This window comes from Eufriesea mexicana, unplaced genomic scaffold (genome assembly GCF_001483705.2).
Source record: "Eufriesea mexicana isolate 0111107269 unplaced genomic scaffold, ASM148370v2 scaffold305, whole genome shotgun sequence".
NCBI classification, from domain to species: domain Eukaryota; kingdom Metazoa; phylum Arthropoda; class Insecta; order Hymenoptera; family Apidae; genus Eufriesea; species Eufriesea mexicana.
This window is the reverse complement of record NW_016908472.1, coordinates 77,848-101,683: the sequence shown is the minus strand read 5'-3', so window position 1 is coordinate 101,683 and position 23,836 is coordinate 77,848. Positions and strand designations below refer to the sequence as shown.

Below are 23,836 nucleotides of genomic sequence, written 5' to 3'. Positions count from 1 at the left end.
TATATATATATATATATATATATATATACACATTATATATACATACACATATATAAAAATTTTGTGTGTGTGCATACACACGCACGCGCACGCACACATATATGCATGTGTGTGCGGGTCCATTTGCGTGTGTATATTTAAGGCATATGCACGCACACACGTATGCACACACATACATACATACATATGTATGTATTTTGCCAATAGAAATTACTAAAATTTTCAAGTTATATATACATTTTACAAGCACTCTTTCTGTTTCTCTCTTCTTTGCCAAATACACACATATCACGTTTCTATCTTTTTCTCCATCGCCATCAATTTGTACTTCTTTGGCTGCATTTAGTCGATTCGGTTAAAAAAAGAAAAATAAGCACATAAGAAACGATAAATAAAACGACCGTTATTTTCGAATTTTTCTTAGACACGACAAATTTTTGTACACTAACCAGACCAAATCGTTATCTCAAACCGCTAATAACTGGCAGTCACGGTGACGATAGATAATCGATAATAAAAACCAATAGAAAGGCAATTTAGTGCATCATAATGTACAAACAAGAGAGAAAAGTTAATGAAATTGGCAATCGAATACTTGGAAACGTTTCGACACACACACACATTTTGAGTGTGGAACAATTTTTAACCCGGCAAACACGTCTACTTACCTACGCTCTTCAAATGAATCTCGGCTGAAGTCCTCGTACATGCCTCTACTATAACAGCGGTATAATAAATAATCGAATCTACGAATGATCAAAGATCAATATATACCATACTTGCTCCCTTGTCCAAGGCTTAACTTTGTGAATTAGTCCCTGTATAATGAAATTGCAAGAAAAGTAGTCGCGTGCTGCCTAATATGACTGTTTAGAATGGTTAAAAAATGATTAGGAATAGTTTAGCAAGAAACTATTTCATAGGCAGTTTTACGTTTTTATAATGAAAGAAATAAACGAAGACACTACTATCGACCTAACATGACGAAGACAACGATCAGTGAAAGTAAGAAGAAGAACGCATTTGCAACATAAACAGTTGTCACGAATACGTATATGTAATATATTCGTATACGATATCTGAAGAAACTGTTTATTTATAATTAACTACATTCAACTAGATGTACATCCAATCGAGTAACGAAATATATGCTATATAAATAAATGAAGTATCAAAGAATAAATTGTTTGAAAGAACGCTCACTAACATATGATTGAAAATTGAGATTGCACGAGTTGCGTGCGTTCTCCTAACCAGATATTCGACGGTCAACTATCACCGCTTTAAATTGAACAACCAATTGTTAATTCGATTCGAACCTATTTTCTTATATGTGCTGTAGGTGTGTGTGTTTTTGTGTGTGTAAAACTACACGTACTTAAATTATATCCAGAATATCCGAATGCAAGCAGCAACCAAGTATTTCTATCCGTTTTATTTCATACGAGATACATTTACTAGAAGGGAAACAAATTAATAAATGGACGCGTAATACAAAATTCGCAGCGATAAGAACATGGGATTCCTTTTTAGCCAGTCATATAAGGCAGGCAGCGTTAGACTGGATTTTTAACCCATGCGACTTTTAAGTTACAAATCAGTTTACATAATCAGAACGTAACGAGCCACTTGCAGCCCAGGCTGGGATCATATAGGATAATAAGGTTACATGCAACAACAAATTCAAAGTATTCAGAAAGATTAAGAAATTCAATCAACTCTGTTTTCTATTTGAAAGTTTGCGAATGGATTTACATACATGAAAAGCTTTGAACCTCGTGAGTAGAAGTCAGCTTCAAGAACTATGGATCGTAATTTTAAAGCAAATTCTTCTCTCCCTTTCCCTCTCTCTCTTTCATGCGCGCGCGCGCGCGCGCACACACACACACACACGCGCGCGCACGCGCGCGCACGCACTTTCTCCTCTCTTTCTCTCCCTCGCTCTCTTTGCATAAATTTATGTGTATTTGTTCATGTATATACGTGTACATGTGCACGTATGCAGAGAGAGGTGTGTATATTGTGTGTACACGCGCATTTTCATAGTTTTTTTTAATACATCTCTTCGCATTGATATAGTGATACAAAGGGCCGGGGTTTCATGAAATTTCCACGGATAACTCAATATTATCATTTGATTCGAAATGCAAGTTTTAAATTAATTAACACAACTGTTTGTCCTTATATTTCAATGACAGTGATGTGTAATTACACTAAAATTAAGATTATTAAGACTTCACGCGTAACTAAAATTAGAGGTAAGAAAAAAATTAAAAGAAAACGAATTTACGTGTAATTTCAGTACCAATGATGTGAGGAAACAAATTTTTTACTATAACTAACAAAAAAACGAATTACTTGAATATTTGCACACTTTTTCTGATACTTTGAAACATAAATGTAAGCACCACAACTTGTTTCTCCCTTCTTTCACGTTTTTTTTTCTTTTCATCTAACGTATAACTATCTCGAACGTTGCTCGCAATTTCTTTCCAAAATACGTTTCACAAATTACATTACCCAAGTTTATTGACTATCGAAAAATTACGATTGAAAAGTTGTCGAAATTAGTTTGAATCAAGGATATATTGAAACTGATATACACGAGTGATAGATTGTTTCCGAAGCGTATCTATGAAACTGGCCTTAACAACTATTAGAAACGCCGATATACAAACTTACTGTCCAATGCGTCTGGAAAGCTGGTTTCTACTTACGAGACATTTCAAAGACAATTGATAGGCGCCGTTCCTGATAATCGCGCCAGCCCTTTTATTTTATTTTTTTTTTCTTTTTTTTTTTTCCTCTTTTCTATCTACAACGTACGAGAGTTTGTTAGAATTGTAGGATCGCATCCTGGCTCGCGGTAGTGCGATCAAGAAATCTAGTTCGCATTCCTTAGGAACGTTTCTTCATCCCAGGCCTCCGCGCCACTCCCGGTTGAGTGATGTAAGTAATAAGGAGCGCTTGAAACACAAAGGATTTATGAGAGACATACAGGCCAATCTCGCAGTTAACGCCATGGATCAAGAGAGTCTATGAACAGGGACATCCCTAGAAGAGCAGTCGACATGTTCAAGGTACGATCAGTCGAGACCCGGATTTTGTTGACACCGAGAAAAATAGAAGCTGCTGATGTACAACGCGCCAGCGACAAGAACGAGGTATGACTACTCGCTAACAAAAGTGGTCAAAGACTTACTCTTGCACGATTTGAACGCTGGCCCGGGACTGTCTCTCTAGGGTTGCCCGCATTCATGGACAAAGATGGTACGCAGCCTGAGGTGCACTGAAATTTAGAATGTACAGAAACGTCCAAGCGTCATGATATATATTAGCATTTTATTACACAGACTCTGCACTCATGTGGGCATCGGGTCGACACTCTACATGGCTTGGAACAATATTGATTGCTGTTTCAACTATGCAATGCAACAGACAAAAATTGTAATGTGTAACATATATAATACAATTATAAGTTACATGTTTAATATGTATGCAGATGCTCGTGCATACATACATATATACTGTACTATTTAATTTAGGATAAATGGAAAGAAACTGGAGAGATATGTAAGAATATACAATTGATACTAATTTAATTGCAACGACCAAATGCAAAAGAATTATTTTGCTTTGTATAGAACTGTTTTGCCACGAATAAAGGAATAATCAAAATTTACCCGATGTAACTTGGAAATTATTGCTTCTCTAAAGGGAAAAAAAGGAATAAAAAAAAATTTAATATATACATGAAAGATAAACTTTTAGAAAAATACGAGATCAAGAATCTATAAGAGAAACATGAAAATATATAGAAAAGCAAATATTTTTAAATGTCGACGAATAGCCGAACCCCAATTCGCATGAGCTGTTAATCCAGCCTGGAACGTTCACAATGTTAAGTCGGACGAATGGGCAGTCAATGCATTAGCTCTACTCACCTGAACCGGCCATTGTTGCCACTCGGGGGGGGTGATCGGCGGCTGAACATGCCATACTCGTTACCACGGGAGAAGCCAGTGTCGCGCATGGATCCCATACCTAGAGGAGGCATAGGAGGCATTGGATCTCGTCTTGGGGGTAGAGGTGGCATTGTCATTGGTGGAAAGTCAAGCCCGCACATGGAACTTCCCATGTCACAGGGCCCTGTCATACCCGTAAACCGCCTCTCGTAGAGATCCCTGGTGTCCTCGAAGCCTCTCCTGTCATAGTAGCTTTCGTAATCCTGTAATACAAATAAAAAAGCACGTTGTCATGAATAATTGGTAATATAAATCTCATTCTCTCTTTTATTTTTATATGATAAAACTACTTGTTCTGGCCATTAGTAAGAAAACAACTTACTCCAAAGCGGCCACCACCCATTAACCGATCCCGAAGGAACGGTGGTGGCGGCGGTGGAGGATACGGGTCGCGTCCAAACATTCGGTCTCTGTATCCATTTCTATCCGGACCTCCTCCCATTCCTCCTTTCGGGCATTCCTTGGACCAATGGCCGCCGCGACCGCATCGGTAGCACTGTTCAGGATCTCCCATTCCTGGCCTTTGTCGTACTCTGCTTGTAGAAATTTGAACCTTCATCGGCTGACCATCCACCATTTGTCCATTCAGTTCCTTGATGGCATCGTTGACATCACCTGTTGCTTCTAGATGTACGAATCCATAATTTCTGACAATATCACATTCTACAACTGTGCCATATTTGGCAAAGAGTTCGCGCACTTGGGGTGCTTTTGTATTATCTGTGAGATTGCCAACAAATATTTTTGTTGTTGGGGTATTGGGGCCTTTACGACTCTTTGCAGCCTCGCATTTAATTGGCTGCCCATGGACTATATGTCCATTCAAATTTTGTATTGCATTCCTCCCTGCTTCTTCATTTTCCATATGCTGTTGAAAATGACATTGTAACATATTTGTTGTGTTAAAAAAATTGTCAAGTTTTAGGACAAGATGATATCATCTAACAGAGTTAGATAGGGGCAAAGAAGAAAAAAAAAATCAAATAATAATTAAGGATAAATGTTATATAAAATAAAAAAAAACTTACCACAAATCCATAATTTTTGACCACGTCACATTCTACAACCTTCCCATATTTTTCAAACAATGGTTTAATGTCAGCATTTGATGTCTTATCGGCTAAATTACCGATGAAAATTTTAAATGTGCCAACGCTACTAAAACCCGGCATTTTCGGCTCGTTCTAGAACCTAGGTCCAAAAACAAATATTTTCTATATTACTTGTTACTAATTAATATAGCCTTTCCACGCGTTGCATGTGCCAAGATTAAATAAATACGACATATCTAACAACAAACATTAGAAAATATATATACTAGGATATTCGTTGTTCATTATTTGCATTTGTTGTAACACAATTAAGTTAACATACGTCACTCAACATTATGCTGTACCACGTATTTCTACGTATAGTTGACTTGCTGCGTCAATGTGCTTCTTATACGTATTACATACTAAAATATAATATTTGCAACCTTTATTCTATCTAATCAACATTAAATCAAGATACGTGACTAAGATTACACTAAATTTCTAAAAACTTATAATTGATATTTAGTGGTGACGCGATTGTTTAGATTCCCCCTCTAGTGCATACATTTTTCCACCATTTTGCTAACGATCTAACTTTTCGAATTTCGAAGGTCATAAATTCTGCCGAAATACTTAACTTGTATATTAGAATATTACGAAATAAAATCAATCACGTAATTTCTGAATATAGAATAAATCACTTCTCCTAATTTCTATTTCGATGAGACAACAAAAACGTACACAACTTCGACAAGTATGTATGTTAAAAAATACGTAGTACAGAGAGCGTACCGACCTTGTCGAAATGGCGCACGCATTCTACGAAATATGTATGTTGAAACGATCATCTCTTAATTATCATGTACAAAATGCACTTAAACACCATATTTATTCTTGCACTCACCGAAGCTTATTGCGTATTAATTTTAACGAATGATATAATCAACGCTGCTTTTAGGCACACGACTTAACACAAGAGAACGCAATTTAACAATGGCGTCTCAGTTGCCGCGTCCGCTAATGTCCGAGATGCTGAAGTAGTGGCCCCTATCGGAAAACTGCAGCGAACCGTGAGAACAGCGTGTCCGAAAACTCATCATGAACATATCACCATCAAGAGTATTTTGTAAAATACAAACAAATTAACGCGGGAATTATTTCTATGCTATACTATTATTATGCTTGTTAATAATGTTAATATTATATTTCATTGCTCCTGGAACGGGATAGATTAAATTTCCATTCTTGGAGCATACTATATAGACCTATTCATACATAATATCGAAATATTAAAACATATATGTATTAAAAAGTATGCACAATGTACGAGTGGTGTTAACTATATTTCAACAATAACTTTTGTTCGTCATAAATATATAATTACTCCAGTATTAAAATGCTGCTTTTAATTATAAATGCTTATAATCTCAAAACTTTGTATTTTGTAGAGAAGTTACAAATACATGAAGAATCGATACTATTATACAAATTATTACTCTCATTATTAAAAATACATTTTTGTATTATTTTTATTACTGGAATATTATTGGAATAATCTGTAAATAGATTTAGAAATGTATGTTAAAATACAGATTGATATGTTTATAATTTTCGTCACACATGATTAATTTCCGAGTTAAATTTTTAATATATATTATATTTTATATAAAATCGGCATACAACGCCGATGGGAAAAATGATCAAAATAGATGGAAATTAATTTTCGTTGAATAAGTAACGTACGGTAACGTAGACCGTATGCAACATGACTTGAAATATCCTTTCCTTTCTAACTAACATATAAAAACAATTTCATGATAAATACATCACATACTACCAAATATTAGTCTGTTTTTACATTTTATTAAAAGCTAAACTAGATATTTGTAAATTTACACTACTTTGGAACTCAACAAACGCGGAATGGCGTGCTCTGGGTATCTTTGCGTGTCGACGCTACAGGCCATAACTATGTAATCTGCTTATAACTATGAAACTGTTTCTTTTTAATCTATATGCTATTTTTAATTAAGAATAAATTATGCATGAAACAACAAAAAATTACTAAAATACTTACCAAGTCAGTATCTTCTTAAAACAATCCGATAAAATGCAACGCCAAACCACACGCTATGCTCTGTAAAAAATGGCGGATCGAAACAGACCGGGAAGTGGAAAGCGGCGTCTCTTTCGATGTAAAATACAGACTGACCAACTGATGAAAATGAAATGTTCTATTATTATTCAAATACTAATGCAAAATTACTAAATATGTTTACACATGTTCGACGTGTGATATACTACGTATTAGTCAATAAATTTAATCATATTATAATTTGTACAGATTTATGCATTTTAAATTTCTAAATTTTATATATTTTCTAGTGGGAACAATATAATTTATAACAATGTTAAATTTCTTTTATTTTATTTTCAATATTTTATTCATATCCGAAAGAAATAAAATTTATATATTCTGAATTACGTATTCCTAAGGGTATCCGCAAATAACATTCATCATTATCATGATCTAGTGGTTAAAATGGTTTCTGTTACTTTTACGCTACATTATTAGTATTATTATCCCGTTTTTAATTATTTTACAATTCTATCACATTAAGTCTATATTGATTTTGTATTTATGAAACTATGTGCATTATAATAATCAATATTTATATGTTTGCATATTATCTAAAATAAAACTTATAAAACGTAAAATTCCCTTGTGTTATAACCGGTTTTAGTTAATTAAATAATAAATACAATAACCCGTATGAAATATGTACCCAGAATAAAATAGTAAATTTAATACTTGTTAAAAATATAAATTTAATTATTTGTAATTAACCGTTAGCTACAATTTTAATGTAGTTACAATTTACTTTTCTAAAAATCTTAAAACTTAGACATTACTTATCAGTCACCAAACAATGACTTCTATCACGCATTATGTTGTATGCAACAACGATCCGAAAGAAATTATTCGTTCAAAGCTTGGACAAATAATTTGGTAATATAATAATAATTTCCTGATAATTCTCAATGTAAATTCATATAATTTATAAAACCTATAAACGTTACCGGTACGCTAATCCGCTACGTGGAGCAAATCTATACATTTATATTTTCATTAAAATAATATGGAATTATATAAAATACTTCCACGAATAAAATTGCACTTGTAAAATATAGTTTCGAAATCCGAGAATATATTTCTAATCGCCCTTGAATAAAATAGTATCTCATTTGTTAACTTAAAGACATAAATTATGTGCTATAACATATACATAATACAAAATTGTATAAAGAGACAAAGAATTTAATATAGTCAACACAACGGAAAACAATATTAGTAAAAAATAATTTTTCTATCTTAGAATTTATTAATAAGCGTAGTAAAAAGATTTATGGAAACTCAATATCAATAAAGTTTATCTCGTACTCTGAGATATTCTAACATATAAGAATATTTCAAACATTTATATTTTACAATCACTACACATTTTATACGTTTTCAACGTACAAATCGTCGTTAGATGACTATATTTATAAACGATTTAAAATTCCATATCCTGCAAGATCTCGATTCGTGACTAAAACTGTCGTCGTAGTAATAATGTACTTTTCGATGACAATTCTTTGAAAGGCATGAAAATATATATAAATACGTTTCTATTAACGATGGGAGTTCAATATGTATGAATTCATGGATAAAAATTGCATAGATGAGATAAATTTAAATGCTATCATCAAAAAACTTTTTGTTCTTTCTGTTTTTGTAGATTTTTACTGTTGAATTTACTTTAAATATTTCCCTTTCTTGTTTATGCGTGTTTAAACCTTAGAATACTTGCATCTTTTCTAGGCTGAAAAAAAAGATAAAATTATTCATTCTAAGTAGTAGCCATCGTTGATTACACATTCAATAAATTTTAACACAGTGAAGCACGCTAAAACATTGACATTATCATGTTTCATTGCATTTCACTTAAAAACAAAGATATACACATATACAACACTCATTCATAATTTTGTTCTTTTTGACTCACAACTGATCATCTATTCGATTATACAAATTCGCACATTCATACGGATTTATGTAGTTTTAAATCTTAATATTCAGTCTTCAGGCTTGCAGTCTGTCAATAAATCTATGTACACCGGGTTATTTACAAGGGAAGAAATTATTTTTCAGCTACTAGCGGTAAGATAGAACACATCCGACGAATATTATCGAACGCTATACGATTTTAATAGCATTATCAATATGTAATTTTGATATTGTCTTTTTTACGCGTAGTGCTGTTAAACGAACGGCTGGATTCGCATGCCAACACTCGGCTATAAGCTTACTCAGCGCAAACAGGATCTGCAACAAAACCCAAGTAACTGACTTTAACATAATTGTTAAAACGAGGTACCTTCATGTAGAAATATAAACCTTACCGAATCATTTTCCCATCGCGCTGGTATTATTGGACGTAACCGTTTTACGCAAACTGCTAGTCGCATGTCTTCAAAATCTGGGTCACTTGGAACAACATCATGGTATGGTAAAGCATATGGTTCTACCATAGAATTTTTACCACCTGTAACGCATTTTCTACAAGCTTCCCAAAGTACAAGACCAACAGAATACATATCTGCCATTTTGAAAGCATCAAATGATGATGCATTTAATGTTTCATCTAACACTTCTGGAGCCATATATCGACGAGTACCCACTCGTGTATTAGGTGCAATATCAATTTCTCCACTTTCACTGCAAGTAGAACAATCCTATATTAATATTATAACTTATACATGGTGCAAGTATTCGATAAATATTCACTACCATCTTTCCATTCTTGTGTATAAACAAAGCAAACACGCGTGTATTTGTGCAATTATCTTCAACTCTTATCATTATAGTATTTACTATTTACCTTATATATCTAACTGCTAAGCCAAAATCGGCAATTGCACATTCACCATTCTTCTTTACCAAAATATTTCTACTCTTGATGTCTCTATGAGCTATAGCAGGCTTTCCACGTGTACCAAAAATCTCTGTGTGAAGATGAGCAATTCCAGATGCAATTGAAAGACATATTGCTAGAAGGCTAGGGTGATCTAGAACCGTAGTTTGTAAATAATCATATAAAGAGCCTCTTTCATGATAATCCGTAATCAATAACATTTGTGTCCAAGATCCTGTGCCTTTAATGTCAGCCGCAATGAAACCCAAAATATTATCATGTCTCATTAACACTGTCTGATAAATTTCAGTTTCCCTAAACCAAGATGCTTCTTCCAATGTAAAAAATACTTTCACTGCCACTTTCTCCCCTCTCCATCTTGCAAGCCATACTTCACCATAACGTCCCTTGCCAACACACTGAGACAATGCTAGTTGCTTGGCAATAGTTCGTTGTACCAAGAGAGGTAATCCTGATCCGGAACCACTACTTTGATCGATAAAGTCTTTAAGTGTTCCCTGTGAAGGCACTAAGCAAGGACCTCTTTCTTTCCTTCTATATCTGTGATATATGATCACCATAGCTATTGAAATTATCATTAAGCATATAGACAAAATGATAGCCAATATTATAAGTGATGCACCTGATGCTATGGCCATAGGATTAGGTACTGTCGTAGTTCGAGGTTTATATTCAGGATATATGTCTTTGTTACATAATGCACTCTTGTTGCAACATATTATGCTTTTGCCTTGTAAATTTGGTACAAGATATCCTTTGCACTGCATGAAACCTTGCTCGTCTGGTGGTAAACAACCAAATGACCATTCTGGTACATACTCTCCTGATTCTGCATCCCAAACTTCTTCTACTGCACTGAAACAATGACCACCAGGTCTGCCTTCACAAGTACCATTTTGTCGATCATCTGGACAATGTCCTTCACAGTAACAGGTAATTCCCAATGCTGAAAAATGAAAAATGAACTTGACGTTATAATTATCATCAAGCTAATTTAACGAACTGTTCAGTATTATTATAATTATGATTTCATTCTTGACATTCGTGCATATTATTAACCTCAACAATACAAGAATACAACACACTGATTTTATATATATGTTAGATATGAGTTGTAATAAAAATTTAAAGAATCAATAAAAATGAAAAAGTTATGATTGCTAAATTTAAGTAAAAGCAAGATGAATGTATAACAAATGTTCATATTTTTTTTTGGCTGCTTTAAGAAAATAGAGGAAAAAAATATTCTGTATATATTTATGAATGGTACATTCATATTTGAAACACTAATAATTAAATTTATTTAAGGTAAGTGATTTGAAGATAACTGTAATCGTAATTATAAATTGTATTTGTAAGAAATACAATGGCGATCAGAGACAATGATTCTTCTAACTTTCTTCATTATCATCTCTATCTGAATGACAAATAATAATTTAATTTTTTACAACTGCAAAAAAAAGTAAACAAAACAAAACAAAACAATATGAATGTATTGCTGGAAAAATACGTTTCAAAAAGTTTATTAGAAATGTAATTTTAATGATATTTGAAAATATACAAGTACAAGCAAATATAAGTTTCAAGTTATCTACCATGTGCGTATTTGAAAAATACGTATATTGTTGGCTAAGTTAAAGGGAAGAGAAGAGCGGAGATGAAAAAGAAAAGGAGAAACGTAGAAGAAAATGAAGGAAAAAAATAATTCTAATAATTCAAAATTTTATAATTCGTATTATATAGAAGAGTTAAAAATTAATTAGTGGTCTATATCTTTTGAGGAGTATAGCTTTATTCAAGTTATTAATTAAAAAAGTAATTATATTATATTAATTAATAAAGTAGATATTTAATACAAATAAAGTGATAAGAAAATTGGTAAAAAAACACTTGTCATAGAATCGTTATTCCATTGTTAGCTTACTTTGACATAATGATGAAAGAAATTTTCATATATTTATATAATTCGAATGGTCCAAAGTTTCTATAAAAAAGGAACAATAGCTGAAACGTGAAAAGTTGAAGAAAACAGAAATAATTGGGTAAAACTGTTCATCTTTTACCAGTAAAGACCTACATAGTTACTTTTGATCTTCAAATATACGAATAAAAGATTAATTTTTCCCATACCTTTTCTAATTTCCATCTTTATAGGGATTCTTATTCATTTTCGTAAAAATCGTACGTTACTCGTAAACTAAAAAAATATATATTAACATTTTAATTGAATTTAAAAGTAACGAACAATAAAATTTTTACTGAACTTAAGGTTTTCTTGATATTAGAAAGAGGAAGAAATTTGATGTAGAAAAAGGGAGAAAGGGGGGGGGGGGGTAATTATAGAATTTTATGTTTTTATTGACGAGAAATTATTGCCCCCTTTATCCCTCACTGAACATTCAAATATTCATAACAACGACAATTCAATAACATTTTCGGCCTAACTTGTATTTTTAATTTAAAAAACACGTCTCAATGTTACATTTATTCTAGACTTAAACTGAAATTTTCTAAAGACGTATGTGCGTTTCCTAACAGTTTTTTGGCCTACGGTATAATATAGCCGTATATGCTGATCGTACCCCACAAGGATATCACTGATACATGATTATCCGACAATCTCCAAGAGAGGTAAACATGCTTTACAATAATATCCATATGTGGACTCGATTATGCGGTTCTCTTACTCTTGTTTATCTGGCAAAAATGTCAAAGAAAAATCTTACAATCAATAACGACGAATATATATTTCATGTAGATAGAGATTATCCGACAATTCGACATGATTCGAAAAATGTCAAGATCATAACGTCCTCTTCAGTTAAATGGATCTCGATAGATCACCATTAATAACACAACATTTCACCGAGACACGATATTTATTTCCAATGCGCAAAAAAGAATAATATTAATATTAAACGAATATAGAAATATTCAACATATACTTGAATATTTGAAAAAGTGTAAATGAAAATTAGTTATTGTTTTTTTTATGCTTGCTGCATTTATAAAATTATATGGAGAAATGAAAGTGTTGCGTTGTATTTGTGAGATTTGCAATTTATAGAATTCTGAAGTGAAATTATACATATCTATATACCGAATTATCATCAAATGATAAATCCGTACTATTGTATTTACGTCTAATTAAATTTCTTAAATTTTTAATCAATGTAAAATAGGCATACGAAATAAAATTCATAAATTTTCTGACACACCTTATAAATTAAAAATATAATATTTATAGTCACTAGTTTACAAGGAGCACATATGTATACCTCAATTTCATTCATAATCCACGCAATTGCAATCACAAATTATGTGATCCTATTTATATGCGATTAAGATTTGAGATGCGCGAATTAGATGAAAACGTTTTCCATCTTGTAAATTAACAATACGTTGATAAGTGATATATGATTGTATATGCTATTTTTTAATCATCGAACAATTTTTGACTTTTATTTTTTATCGCCTATTTAAAAATGCGCTGGTTTGTAAATTAGAAAAATGTAACAATATGTTCTCAACTGGCGCAGCATATTTACCCCAAGAGGGGGAAATGGTTGTTTCGTTCAACAAGAGGTGAACTGCTCAACACGTTGAGTAATATCATATGAATATCCTTTTCCGGAAGAAACAGTGATCTAAGATTAATATTAAATTTTGTTAGTATCGACAGTATATCGTGTGAAATTTGCAAGAAAAATTCATTGACAAGGCAAATGCAAAATAGATGTAAATAAATCCTGAGGTTAATTAATTATTTAATTAATCAATTCGAATCATTTGTACTTGACAACGCAAACATGTATGATAACAAAGAAAATGCAACTAATCGAGACGGAAAATGTTAAAAAGATATATCAATCTAGCAAGCATAAAATAAATATAAATATTTATATAGTCGATTTGTGAAATATTTCGAGACCATAGATTTTTTCGCTTTATCGCTATCTATAAATCTATATTAGAAGAATAACCTAAGATTAATGATAAGAACGATGCAACATGAAACGAAAAGAGGAAAAGAAAAAGAACGGAATTTGTACAGCGTTTAGAGATTGTGTAACACAGAACCTGAATATGACAATAATCCATACTAACCTGACAATTTGTTAGAAGGAAATGGATAAATTTACAAAGAAGAAATTGGAAAACGGTGATCCTTGAAGAAGCAAAATCGGCGACGAAAAAAATGAATCTGAATCGGAGTTGTGGAGAATGATACTAGACGGAAACGTAATATAACCACGCGTGAAATGATCACTCGAATATGGTGCGAGTCACGTGAAAAAAGAAAAAGGAAGGAAAAGTGGGAAATGGTTGAGGGAAGGGTACTGCTGTGAGGGAAACTTTAGAAATCACAAAAGCAACGAAACGTCGTTAGTATTTCAGTCCCTAACCTTAACACCTAACCTCCTCGTTTCATTTGTCGCTCATTTTCGTTCTCTTCTTCTCTTGCTTCGATTCAAGGGTAAGAAAAAATGCGTGCTACTTCGATGTAAGAAGTTCTTCTACAAAAATATGTCGTATAGCGAATCACAGACTACGTACAGGCGACATCGAAACTTCCGTTTTTTTATGAAAATAAAAATTTGTAAATATGCAATAAAAGCAAAACAAACATATATAAAAGTATATGAAAAAGTTTGTTGCAAGTTTCACAGAAACACCATATTCATTATTCATTTTGTTTTCACATAAGGAAACATCTTAAATCGTGTTAAAAACACAAAAATAAGAATGAACTGAAATTCTATCGTACTACAACCTTTCGCTACTTTGCAAAAGCTATGCATGTGTTTATAGTCAATTTGTTTAGAGAGAAAAGAATTGTAGAAGTACCATTAATCAGAATGAAATCGAACAAGCGAAAGGTGACGAGAGGAAGAGAAACGCAGGAGTCGAAGAGAGAAGAGGAGAGAGAGAGAGAGAGAGAGAGAGAGAGAGAGAGAGAGAGAGAATGTACATTTGTGTAGGAAAAGGCAAACAATGGTTAACAGCGTACATGAGTCGTCCTCGCGTCAGGAATCCGCATCCGATCGATTCTTTGATACATTATACACCGTGTATTTAACGCTTTACGTGAAACACATTTTGTACGTGTAGTAGTTAAATGGATGAGGAGTATACTCACCACAAACAAATTTTGCAATAAACACACCGAAGCTGATCCACAGGCCGTATTTACATTCGTGCCGACCTGGGGTAGCGAAGAGCGCAGCCATTTTCTACATTCGAGAGCACATACTTTACTGTGACGTAGGACGAGACGCGTCGGTCGCAAAGCGCAGGCTGATCAACTTCGGGGCTTTTCGTCTTTCTACGGAAGGAACTGACAGCTTATTGGAGAGTTGGTTGTAGCACTTCGGCTGTTAAACAAAGACAACAGCTTAAGATTATCTAAAAGAAAGAAACAAAGATATATTCGCGTATCAGCGGTGTATCCTTAATTGGTGGTACCCTATGATATAATTCGTGTAAACGAATAGTAATCGACTTATTAGACAAGTAAAAAGAAAAGAATGAAGCTGATGAACGAAAATCGTTACAAAGAATATCGTTAACGGTTTAAATCAAACTGTCATTCTCTTCTACCCATATTTCTGCTCATACATACGTTTTTGTATTGTTATCAGTTTCATGACATATTGTTTATCGCCATATAGAAAATGCGTATATTTATAGAATTTGAGGCATTTAATTTGGTTGATAATTTAAAATCTTATTCAAAAACATTAAATTTGATATTATGATCATGGTATTTTATTGTTTTTTTAATTCTAATTTACACAGTTTTTGTCCTTTTTGCTCTATAATATACAAAAATAAATGAAGTTAATATCGTGTTAAAATTCTTGAAATTCTTATAATAATATAAGTTCTTTGTATTGTCCGTAAGTAGTATTTGATACTCGAAGCTACGCACCTGTTCTGTCATCGTAGCTAGTAAGGAGTGTGCGACGGCGCCCATAGGGCGCCATCGTGCCGCGACGACTACAGTTTCAGAGATATTTCTCTCTCTCTCTCTCTCTCTCTCTCTCTCTCTCTCTCTCTTTTTCTCTCTTTTCCTCTTCGTCGACTTCATGTTCATAGTAGTGATGCTTCGGGGAACGAATCCGTAAAGAGTTGTAAAGAAGTCCAGGAGGAAGAAGGGCAAAAGCTTTTGAATGATAAACCCTATTCTCGAATTTATTCATTTTTTTCACCAAACGAGATGCAGCTAAGTGTAGACGATAAGAAAAGATCACGTAACATTTCATTTTTATATTATTTATTTATTTTATGTTATTATTTCTATTTTTATGTTAATTACTACGTATGCACAAGTAGATATCGGGAAAGATCGATTTACAGATACTGATTAACTATTGGTCTAACAAAAGTAAAAAAAGTCGAAATGAAAGTACGAAGTAAAGGGTGGTGGAGAAGTAATGTGAAAAGAGTTGACTGGAATGATAAAGAAACACGTTATACATTACGTTTCGGAAGTAACTTGCATTCATAGTGTGAAATTCACGCTTGTGCAGCAAAGTTTCAGTAATCGAGGCATTTAGGAGTCGTCGTGAGGGTGTTCATCATACCTAAGATTTTGAACCTTTAAAAGTATTACAAGAATAATAATTTTTAAAGTTACGTATGTATATTATTGCGAATATAGAGCGAGTATGTCGGTTATTACGATTCTTCTCTTCGCTGTATTTGCAATTGTTTTTAAAATTAAACATCAGTAAGATTTCTGACCGACACTATGCCATTTTATTCATCTCCGTTTTACCCATTTTCAAATGTTCTAATATCTATCGTCTATAGTTTCGAAATGCACTTGTGCATTTATAAGAAATATAAAAATAAGAAATTATTTGACATATTCTATCGGCTAATGATCGGCCAATGATCAGTTGAACATTTAACCGGGAAATATAGAATTTGAAGGTGGCAATAAATATGAAAATGAGACGTGTGAATTTTGAAATAGGGAAAAGAAGAAAAGACAGCGTAGATATCGTAATATCGTATAATTGTGAAATGCAGACTATAAGACTATAAGGATCAAACCAGGACAGAAACTATCGGCTTCGTTGATCAGTTTATTAATCGACCGTCTCGCTGAATCTTTCGATTCCGTAACGTATACACTGATTTATACGGTAAAGCGATAATCGTAACAGTCATAATAAACAAACCAATAGTCAATGGTCCACCGCTATAACGTACTGTTAATAGAGTTGTTCTGGCCGTATGTATGTAATGAAGAATACCTTCTAGATATAAACAGATCTAATAAAACACAATATGATGCGATTTACGACGAACAACTACAACCAAAAAGAGGCATATAGATAATCGATAGTTGGGAAAGATCCATGCAAACTAGAGTATTTAGGTACAACGAGGTCTTGGAATCCGATAAATCACACTAGGATTAAAGTCGATTATCTTTATGTCGATAAATCTATATACATACATATACTTTCCTACGAATCCTTACTCATCATTCATGTTGATAATAAAATGTGTTCGTCTCGTGCACATATACGTATTCTTGCTTATGGTATGGAGTTAATTTGAGTCGACAACGATGTTGAATTGATAGGATAACAATAAAATAGCAAAAGATAGAATAGCAAAATAATGTTTTAAAACGCATTGAAATCGTTTTGGTCGTGTTTCTAAACATAACGGTCTAAAGGACATAAGAAAGCGACTTGTAGATAGATATGCGGATAGGTCTGCCAAGATATGCATATGTATCTCTATATGTATAACTAGTATACACCAAACCAAGATATTTCTTATACAATATCAAATCGACTAAGTAACGAGCTTAATTTTACATACGCTACTAGATACACGTATGGTACAAAGCCAACGTTTTACGCAATTTTATACGCGGTATCACCATTATCACGATCTACTGCAAGAATTTCATAGGTAAATCATGATTGAATAAACTGTTGATTACTTAAACTTTCACTATACTTGGAGTCAAATAGTTATGATAATGGCGACGATGACGATGATGATGTAGTAGTAACGATAGTAGTAGTAGTAGTAGTAGTAGTAATTAATTGTATTGAAAAGAATGAAAAAGAAGGAAAATATAACGAAGGAGAAATGAATTTGTTCAATTAGGAGTCATATTAGACTACCTCTTGCGAGATAACAATTTTTTCTTCTTCGGCAAAACGAGTGCCTCGTGTACCCATCAGGGATAACGATATCTTTAAAACCGGGTTGTTATCGCTAAAAGTCAGGTGTGTACCAGGGCCACCAGTGCTCGATCAAAGCAAATCTGCCGCGTGACTCGATTCAAAAACAAACGATAAAGCAAAATCATTGAAAAAATCCTTTACTTCCTTTCAACCATTGCAACTCAACCTTTTTTCTTCTCCTCTGATTCATATCTTTAATAAATTCAATTACAAAGTTTTCATTTAAAATTTATGGTTTAATTTCTTTTTGTGCCCTTTCTCCTCTTTCCATCGTCAACTTTCTCTCGAAGAAATATATATTTATATATCGTATGTATCACGTAAAATCACTCCATACTTTATACAGGTGGAATCGTCGATGTATAGTTGTTCTTCGAAGTGATAACCTATACTACGTATATTGGTAAGAAAATGATCAAATTACGTTCGGTGCAATCAGCAGAGTTAACACCTTTCTTATAAAATACATCGCAATGTTCGATAATGATCTGTATTTTTTATAAACCTTTCTGTACATCTAATCTTGATTATCGTCTGAATCTCGATTTTCAGCAATTTATTAGATTTTTCAAGGCGTTATAATGAACTTGCAGAGAAAGTGTAATATTCGAAGTAGGAAGTGTGATATTTATTTCATAGAGATAAGGGTATATTATACGCTAGCTACGATCCTGGTACACTTCCAGACCGTATTCAGAGATGCGAAGGATGAAGGTGAGGCGCGAGGGCAGGCACCTATAACAAAGATCCATCGAAACCGGTTTTGTGTTCTGCTCTTCTTTTACATTCCCCACACGGTCCCTGCCGAGTCACGGGTGTGAAAACCGACACCCACCCCTACTTGTTATTTTGTCAAAATAAAGCCCTGTGAAAATTATAGGAATCATGCATCATCATCAAGTCGCTCTCGCTCTCTCTCTCTCTCTCCCCCCCTCTCTCTCTCTCTCTCTCTCCTCTCTTCTCTCTTCTCTTCTCTCTTCTCTCTTCTCTCTCCCCCCCCCTCCTTCTACCCCTTTTCCCTTCTTCCTCCCCCTCACTCATTCGCTCACGCCCTCCTTCCCATTCCAGCCCTTTGCTTTTTATAATTTTACTAAAATTACAACAAAAATAATAGAGTTACTATATGATAAAAGTTAAAATAAGTTAAAAATGTGGCAGAGCGTTTAAACTTGTGAAACTGTATTTGTTCGTTCTTTTAAAGAAATCTGTTATATTGACACAGGGTATTAACCTCTCGGTTGATAACAATGATTTCTTTTCCAGTGTGCGAACTCGCACAGAAAAGAAATGAAAACATAAAGCAAAGAAAAAATAAATCTGTAACCCAATGGTGCTTTTTTGCCATCGTTCAAGGGTGTGCCGTTCATTTTACCATTTAAGCAATTTCTTCCTTCTTTTTTAACATTGTTTAATGTTTAATGCTTCTAAACATTATTCTAGGATAAAAGGTAGACGTTGCAAAGTGATACCGAGCTGATAGGTTCTAAAAATTATGCTCTCTCAGTTTTGTTTAGACTTTTCCAAATTATCATTGGACCTTTCGAATATTTCGAACATATGTATATCGAAATAAAGAAATATTATCTATAAGTAAAGATAAAATCATTATGAAATCATTGTAGTAGAATTGCTGTTACATCTTTGTAGGATGTCGAGAAATCTGAAATTCTATTTTCAGAATAAGTAACATTCATTTAAAAAAATGAAATGAAATGTTTGTTATCTTATTTCATAAAAAAAGAACGGTATATATTCGTTATAGTTGATTGTAATTAATAATTAAGTTTGTACAACATGTTTGTTCACACGTTTAATAGGTTTAGAGAAAAAACTTCATCGATGTGATTACTTTGCAATTATAAAATGTCTTGTACTATACCTTATCTGTATTTTACAATTACACTTATTGTTAGCGGTTAACCCTAACCGCTACTAATATGTTTCGCTACCATGTTTCGTGCTGAATCGGTAACGAACATCGAAGAGGTATACTATAGGTAAAATAATAAAAAAGTCTGCAAGTCCTGAAATCATAGGATGGAATTGTCGAGTAAAACAGATTTATTTTAAATAGAGCCTGCGATTATTCGATGACATAACGCTTGACATAAATGCACGCACGGATGTACTGACGCATGCGCATACATACAAAGGGAATACCGAAGAATTCTGTTTCATATTTCATATGTCTCTTAATCGTCGCGATAACATTTTTACGTAAACTCGCGAAATCTGTTTATATATCTGACATGGGTGAAAATAATGAATATTCTCGAAATAATAGTAAACGAGATAAAAAATTATTACACAATTTTCCCTTGCAAGCATATGAACGATCCTACTGCTCTAACAGAAAAGTAAATATTTTGCATCTTTTCTTTATTGACAAATGCTACACAACATATTCGACTATATTTATCGTTATTATTGAATTTCTTAAATCGTTAATCAACACTATAGAGCAACGCAACATATACGACATCCAAAGAACAAGATTATTTGAATGAAAGGAATATTTTCGATATATTCCATTTTCTCCTCTCTCATGTCATCATCCGACAACCAACGAATCCAATCCAATATCTACATGAACTGCTCGATGACTTTATATTATTTAAGTCGAAGCTTAAAAACCCACGATTACTTTGGACCGAAAGGTATATACGTATGTATGTATGTATACACACGTGCATATACGTCTGTAATATTTGAAAATATTTGATGTTTATTCGTTCGTTTGTCAGGCACGTTCACGCCATATTCGAAAGCGTTCTTCTCTATAGTTCCGAACATTTATCGTTGGATACTTATAAAAATGCTATGAGAACATTGGGTGTACATTGTTATGATCCTTGTCCCATTCAAATTATTCCGGGATACATCGATTGGCAAACATTTTGTTCAGAGGCGTAAGAAATCACTTTTATCTTGTATTGTCTGCTAGCTAAAAAAAACTGCAACATGTACTATGTTGCATTCGCTATGCGTTGTATCGTTTTATAAATTATTCTTTAATAACATATACTACGAATTAATAAAGGATAAACACACGAAACATGAAACAGGAAACAAAAACTTATGAATACATTATAAACATATGACACAGAAAGAGAAGTTTAATTTTCCCTTTCCTTTCTTTCTTTTTTCCAGATTGAAAAATATGAAAGAGAAATTGAAACGGATCATGGAAGAAAATACCCGCTGAATATTTAAAATTTTAAGATGTCAACGAAATTTTAAGATGCCTATGAATGTTGTTCTTGTATAGTTATAAATCCTTATAGAATTGTTACAGTGTAATTAATATCTCGATTGTAACGATATCGATAATTTCAGTTTCGGTTGAAATTATAATTAGACAGAGAGTACTTTTTTATCAAATAAATTCAAACGTGACAAAAAATGTTGAGCTTCTTGAGTGCACTAATTCATTTATTTTTCTTTCCTTTCTACGATAATCATTTCTATTTCATTCTTGTTTCAGTTTTTTTTTTCTTTCTTATTTTTACAGAACACTCTACTACATACTTAATAATATGAAAGTCAATAGTTTTCATAAAATAACTAATATTTTCATAGAATAACATAAGGCAAAATACAATATCTTATAATTAAAATCACTTCGATTATCATCTCCTTTTTATCTTTTCTGATTCGTTAACTTATTTCTTACTTTACATAAATATCTACTTTATACTTGTCTGAATAACTGTATACGCATTATACTTTTCCAATTATGTAAATATAAAATGACAAAATTTCAAAAGAAAGAATTTACATTTAACGATGAACATTGCTTTTAATTATCGCAATGATAATTGTATCTTTTGAAAAAATGTATTTCTTTTTTTAATAATATCACAACCAGCGATGTATTCTTATTTTATAGAAGAGGTGTAGTAACAAAAGGAAGCGAAACCGAAACGAGAACAGAGGCATAACGAAGCCACTCGAAGAGTCAACTAGAAAGAGAGAGGAGAGAAGGGTGAGAGTCAACAGACGAAGCAAGTCGAGGTAAAACGAGTTGACTCGAGTCGAAGTGGACTCTAACGCGCATGGTAAAGGACGTCAGACTAGAGAGAAAGTGACTGAGTGAGCGAGCGAGCAAGCGAGCGTGCGACGAAACGACATATAGTTCGAAATAGTTGTGCACAAGTTGTGTAAACGGTGTTGGAGCACGCGTAGATAATCAAACCGTTCAGGGTTCACGTGTGGTTAAATTTTAATACGGTACAGGAACAGACCTTTCGATGCATTCAACGGGAAGCATGATCCTTCGAATGTTCTCTGCCTCGTTTGTCATGTGTACACGATCATGCAGTCGCGCGATTCGAAGACGCAGTGTAGAAACGAGAGCGAATAGTTTATATCAGTGAAAGAACGTAAGGACATTTCGAGTTTATCAACCATTTTCGGTCAACGTTTCGCCTCTAATTTCATTTTTCAGCACTAGGCTATACTTACGTCATTATGCCGTTTACATATGTATTTTCCAATAACAACGCTGAACTTTGGCACATGTATTGCGCTTTCTCGTAACGGCAATGGAATCGCGTTAGAAGAGTGAAATATTAAAGATTTGAAGAAACAGGAACTTTAATTCGTTAATTCCACCATTTTTATACGTATTCGCATAAACTCTCTTTGACACAATTTTAATTTTACAACTGGTAGTGTATCGTATAAAAAAATATACATGCGCCATTCTACCTGTGAAATTATTTAAAAGAACCTAACGATGTTGGGAACATGTAACATATACTATCGTGACTGTAACAAACGAAATCAAGTCTGGACCTTAATAAGCATTGGATGGTAAAAAATTGTATAAAGTGGAAATGCGATTTCGAGAATGTATTGAAATTTAATCGAAACAATACAAAATTACGAAAAATGAGAACACTTATGTGTATGGTTTGTTCGGTGCTTTTACTATCTTTACTGCTATTCATTAGCATCGTGTCATCGGCCCCTTCCTATGAACATATTGCCCTCCAAGCTGCTGACCAATGTGATTGGATTGGAAGGTTAGTATTCCTTGTTATATTCTTGATTTCCATTAATACATATATCAATTTTATGCAATAACTTTTATACGTTACTGTACCAATACAGTTGCATTCGATATTCTCCTAACAGTTAACATTATGTACCCGTAGAAATATGATTTTCTTTACAAGACAATTTTATCCTTTACAAAACTTCTTTCTAATGGTTACATTCCATCCGCGTACACATATGTATTTACGTACATATTCTTCTTTAAATTCCACTCGGTAACGGGGAACGGAACCGTGCATATAACACATACAAAACCACACGCGCGCGCTCGCATTACATGTAGATGTACCTACGCACGCACGCACGCGCGGGCGTACACGTATATGCCTCCATATGGCTTATAAACCTACGCGCGCGCCCACACACCGCATGCGAACGCGCGTGTGTATATAAACTTTTATTAAATGCGAAACCAGTCGCCCGATTTACGGTGAAACCGGTTTTCCTTGTCCAACGAGCAAACAACACAAGTAAACCTAAGAAGGATCCTATAGCTAGAGCATTCGATTTATCTCTTT

General features: G+C 33.3%; 4 protein-coding genes across 13 annotated transcripts in view; 2 read left to right on the top strand and 2 right to left on the bottom strand.

Annotated features, from left to right (window-relative positions):
• Positions 1-7,214, bottom strand: part of lark (RNA-binding protein lark) — a 12,657-nt gene extending 5,443 nt beyond the window's left edge. The window contains exons 1-6 of one of the 8 annotated variants that reach the window (XM_017911717.1): positions 5,964-6,039; positions 5,054-5,216; positions 4,348-4,893; positions 4,159-4,228; positions 3,945-4,044; positions 669-716 (exon numbers count right to left, since the gene is read on the bottom strand). In XM_017911717.1, the coding sequence (XP_017767206.1) occupies positions 669-716; positions 3,945-4,044; positions 4,159-4,228; positions 4,348-4,893; positions 5,054-5,197 (908 nt within the window). In that variant the 5' untranslated portion in view covers positions 5,198-5,216; positions 5,964-6,039. Of the gene's footprint in view, positions 1-668; positions 717-1,899; positions 2,967-3,202; positions 3,290-3,318; positions 3,423-3,944; positions 4,229-4,347; positions 4,894-5,053; positions 5,217-5,963; positions 6,182-7,136 lie in introns of those variants that run through there. The other 7 variants (XM_017911719.1, XM_017911721.1, XR_001890787.1 and 4 more) reach the window with 7 other exon arrangements.
• A 1,940-nt stretch (positions 7,215-9,154) lies between these two features.
• Positions 9,155-15,282, bottom strand: tkv (serine/threonine receptor kinase thickveins). The gene is made up of 4 exons (XM_017911681.1): positions 15,179-15,282; positions 9,985-10,984; positions 9,506-9,821; positions 9,155-9,428 (listed from the first exon to the last, which is right to left on the bottom strand). The coding sequence occupies exons 1-4, from the start codon at positions 15,267-15,269 to the stop codon at positions 9,300-9,302; spliced, it is 1,536 nt and encodes a 511-aa protein (XP_017767170.1). The 5' UTR covers positions 15,270-15,282; the 3' UTR covers positions 9,155-9,299.
• Positions 15,283-20,506: 5,224 nt separating this feature from the next.
• LOC108555820 (uncharacterized) lies at positions 20,507-21,462 on the top strand. The gene is made up of 4 exons (XM_017911647.1): positions 20,507-20,614; positions 20,718-20,914; positions 21,002-21,166; positions 21,408-21,462. The coding sequence occupies exons 1-4, from the start codon at positions 20,507-20,509 to the stop codon at positions 21,460-21,462; spliced, it is 525 nt and encodes a 174-aa protein (XP_017767136.1).
• Positions 21,463-22,309: 847 nt separating this feature from the next.
• The window catches only part of Metrn (meteorin), a 3,612-nt gene continuing 2,085 nt past the window's right edge, over positions 22,310-23,836 (top strand). For all 3 annotated transcript variants that reach the window (XR_001890786.1, XR_001890785.1, XM_017911684.1), the window contains exon 1: positions 22,310-23,284. Coding sequence is in view for 1 of the 3 variants with exons in the window: in XM_017911684.1 (XP_017767173.1) it covers positions 23,070-23,284 (215 nt within the window). In the remaining 2 variants the exon portion in view is untranslated. The remainder of the gene's footprint in view (positions 23,285-23,836) is intronic.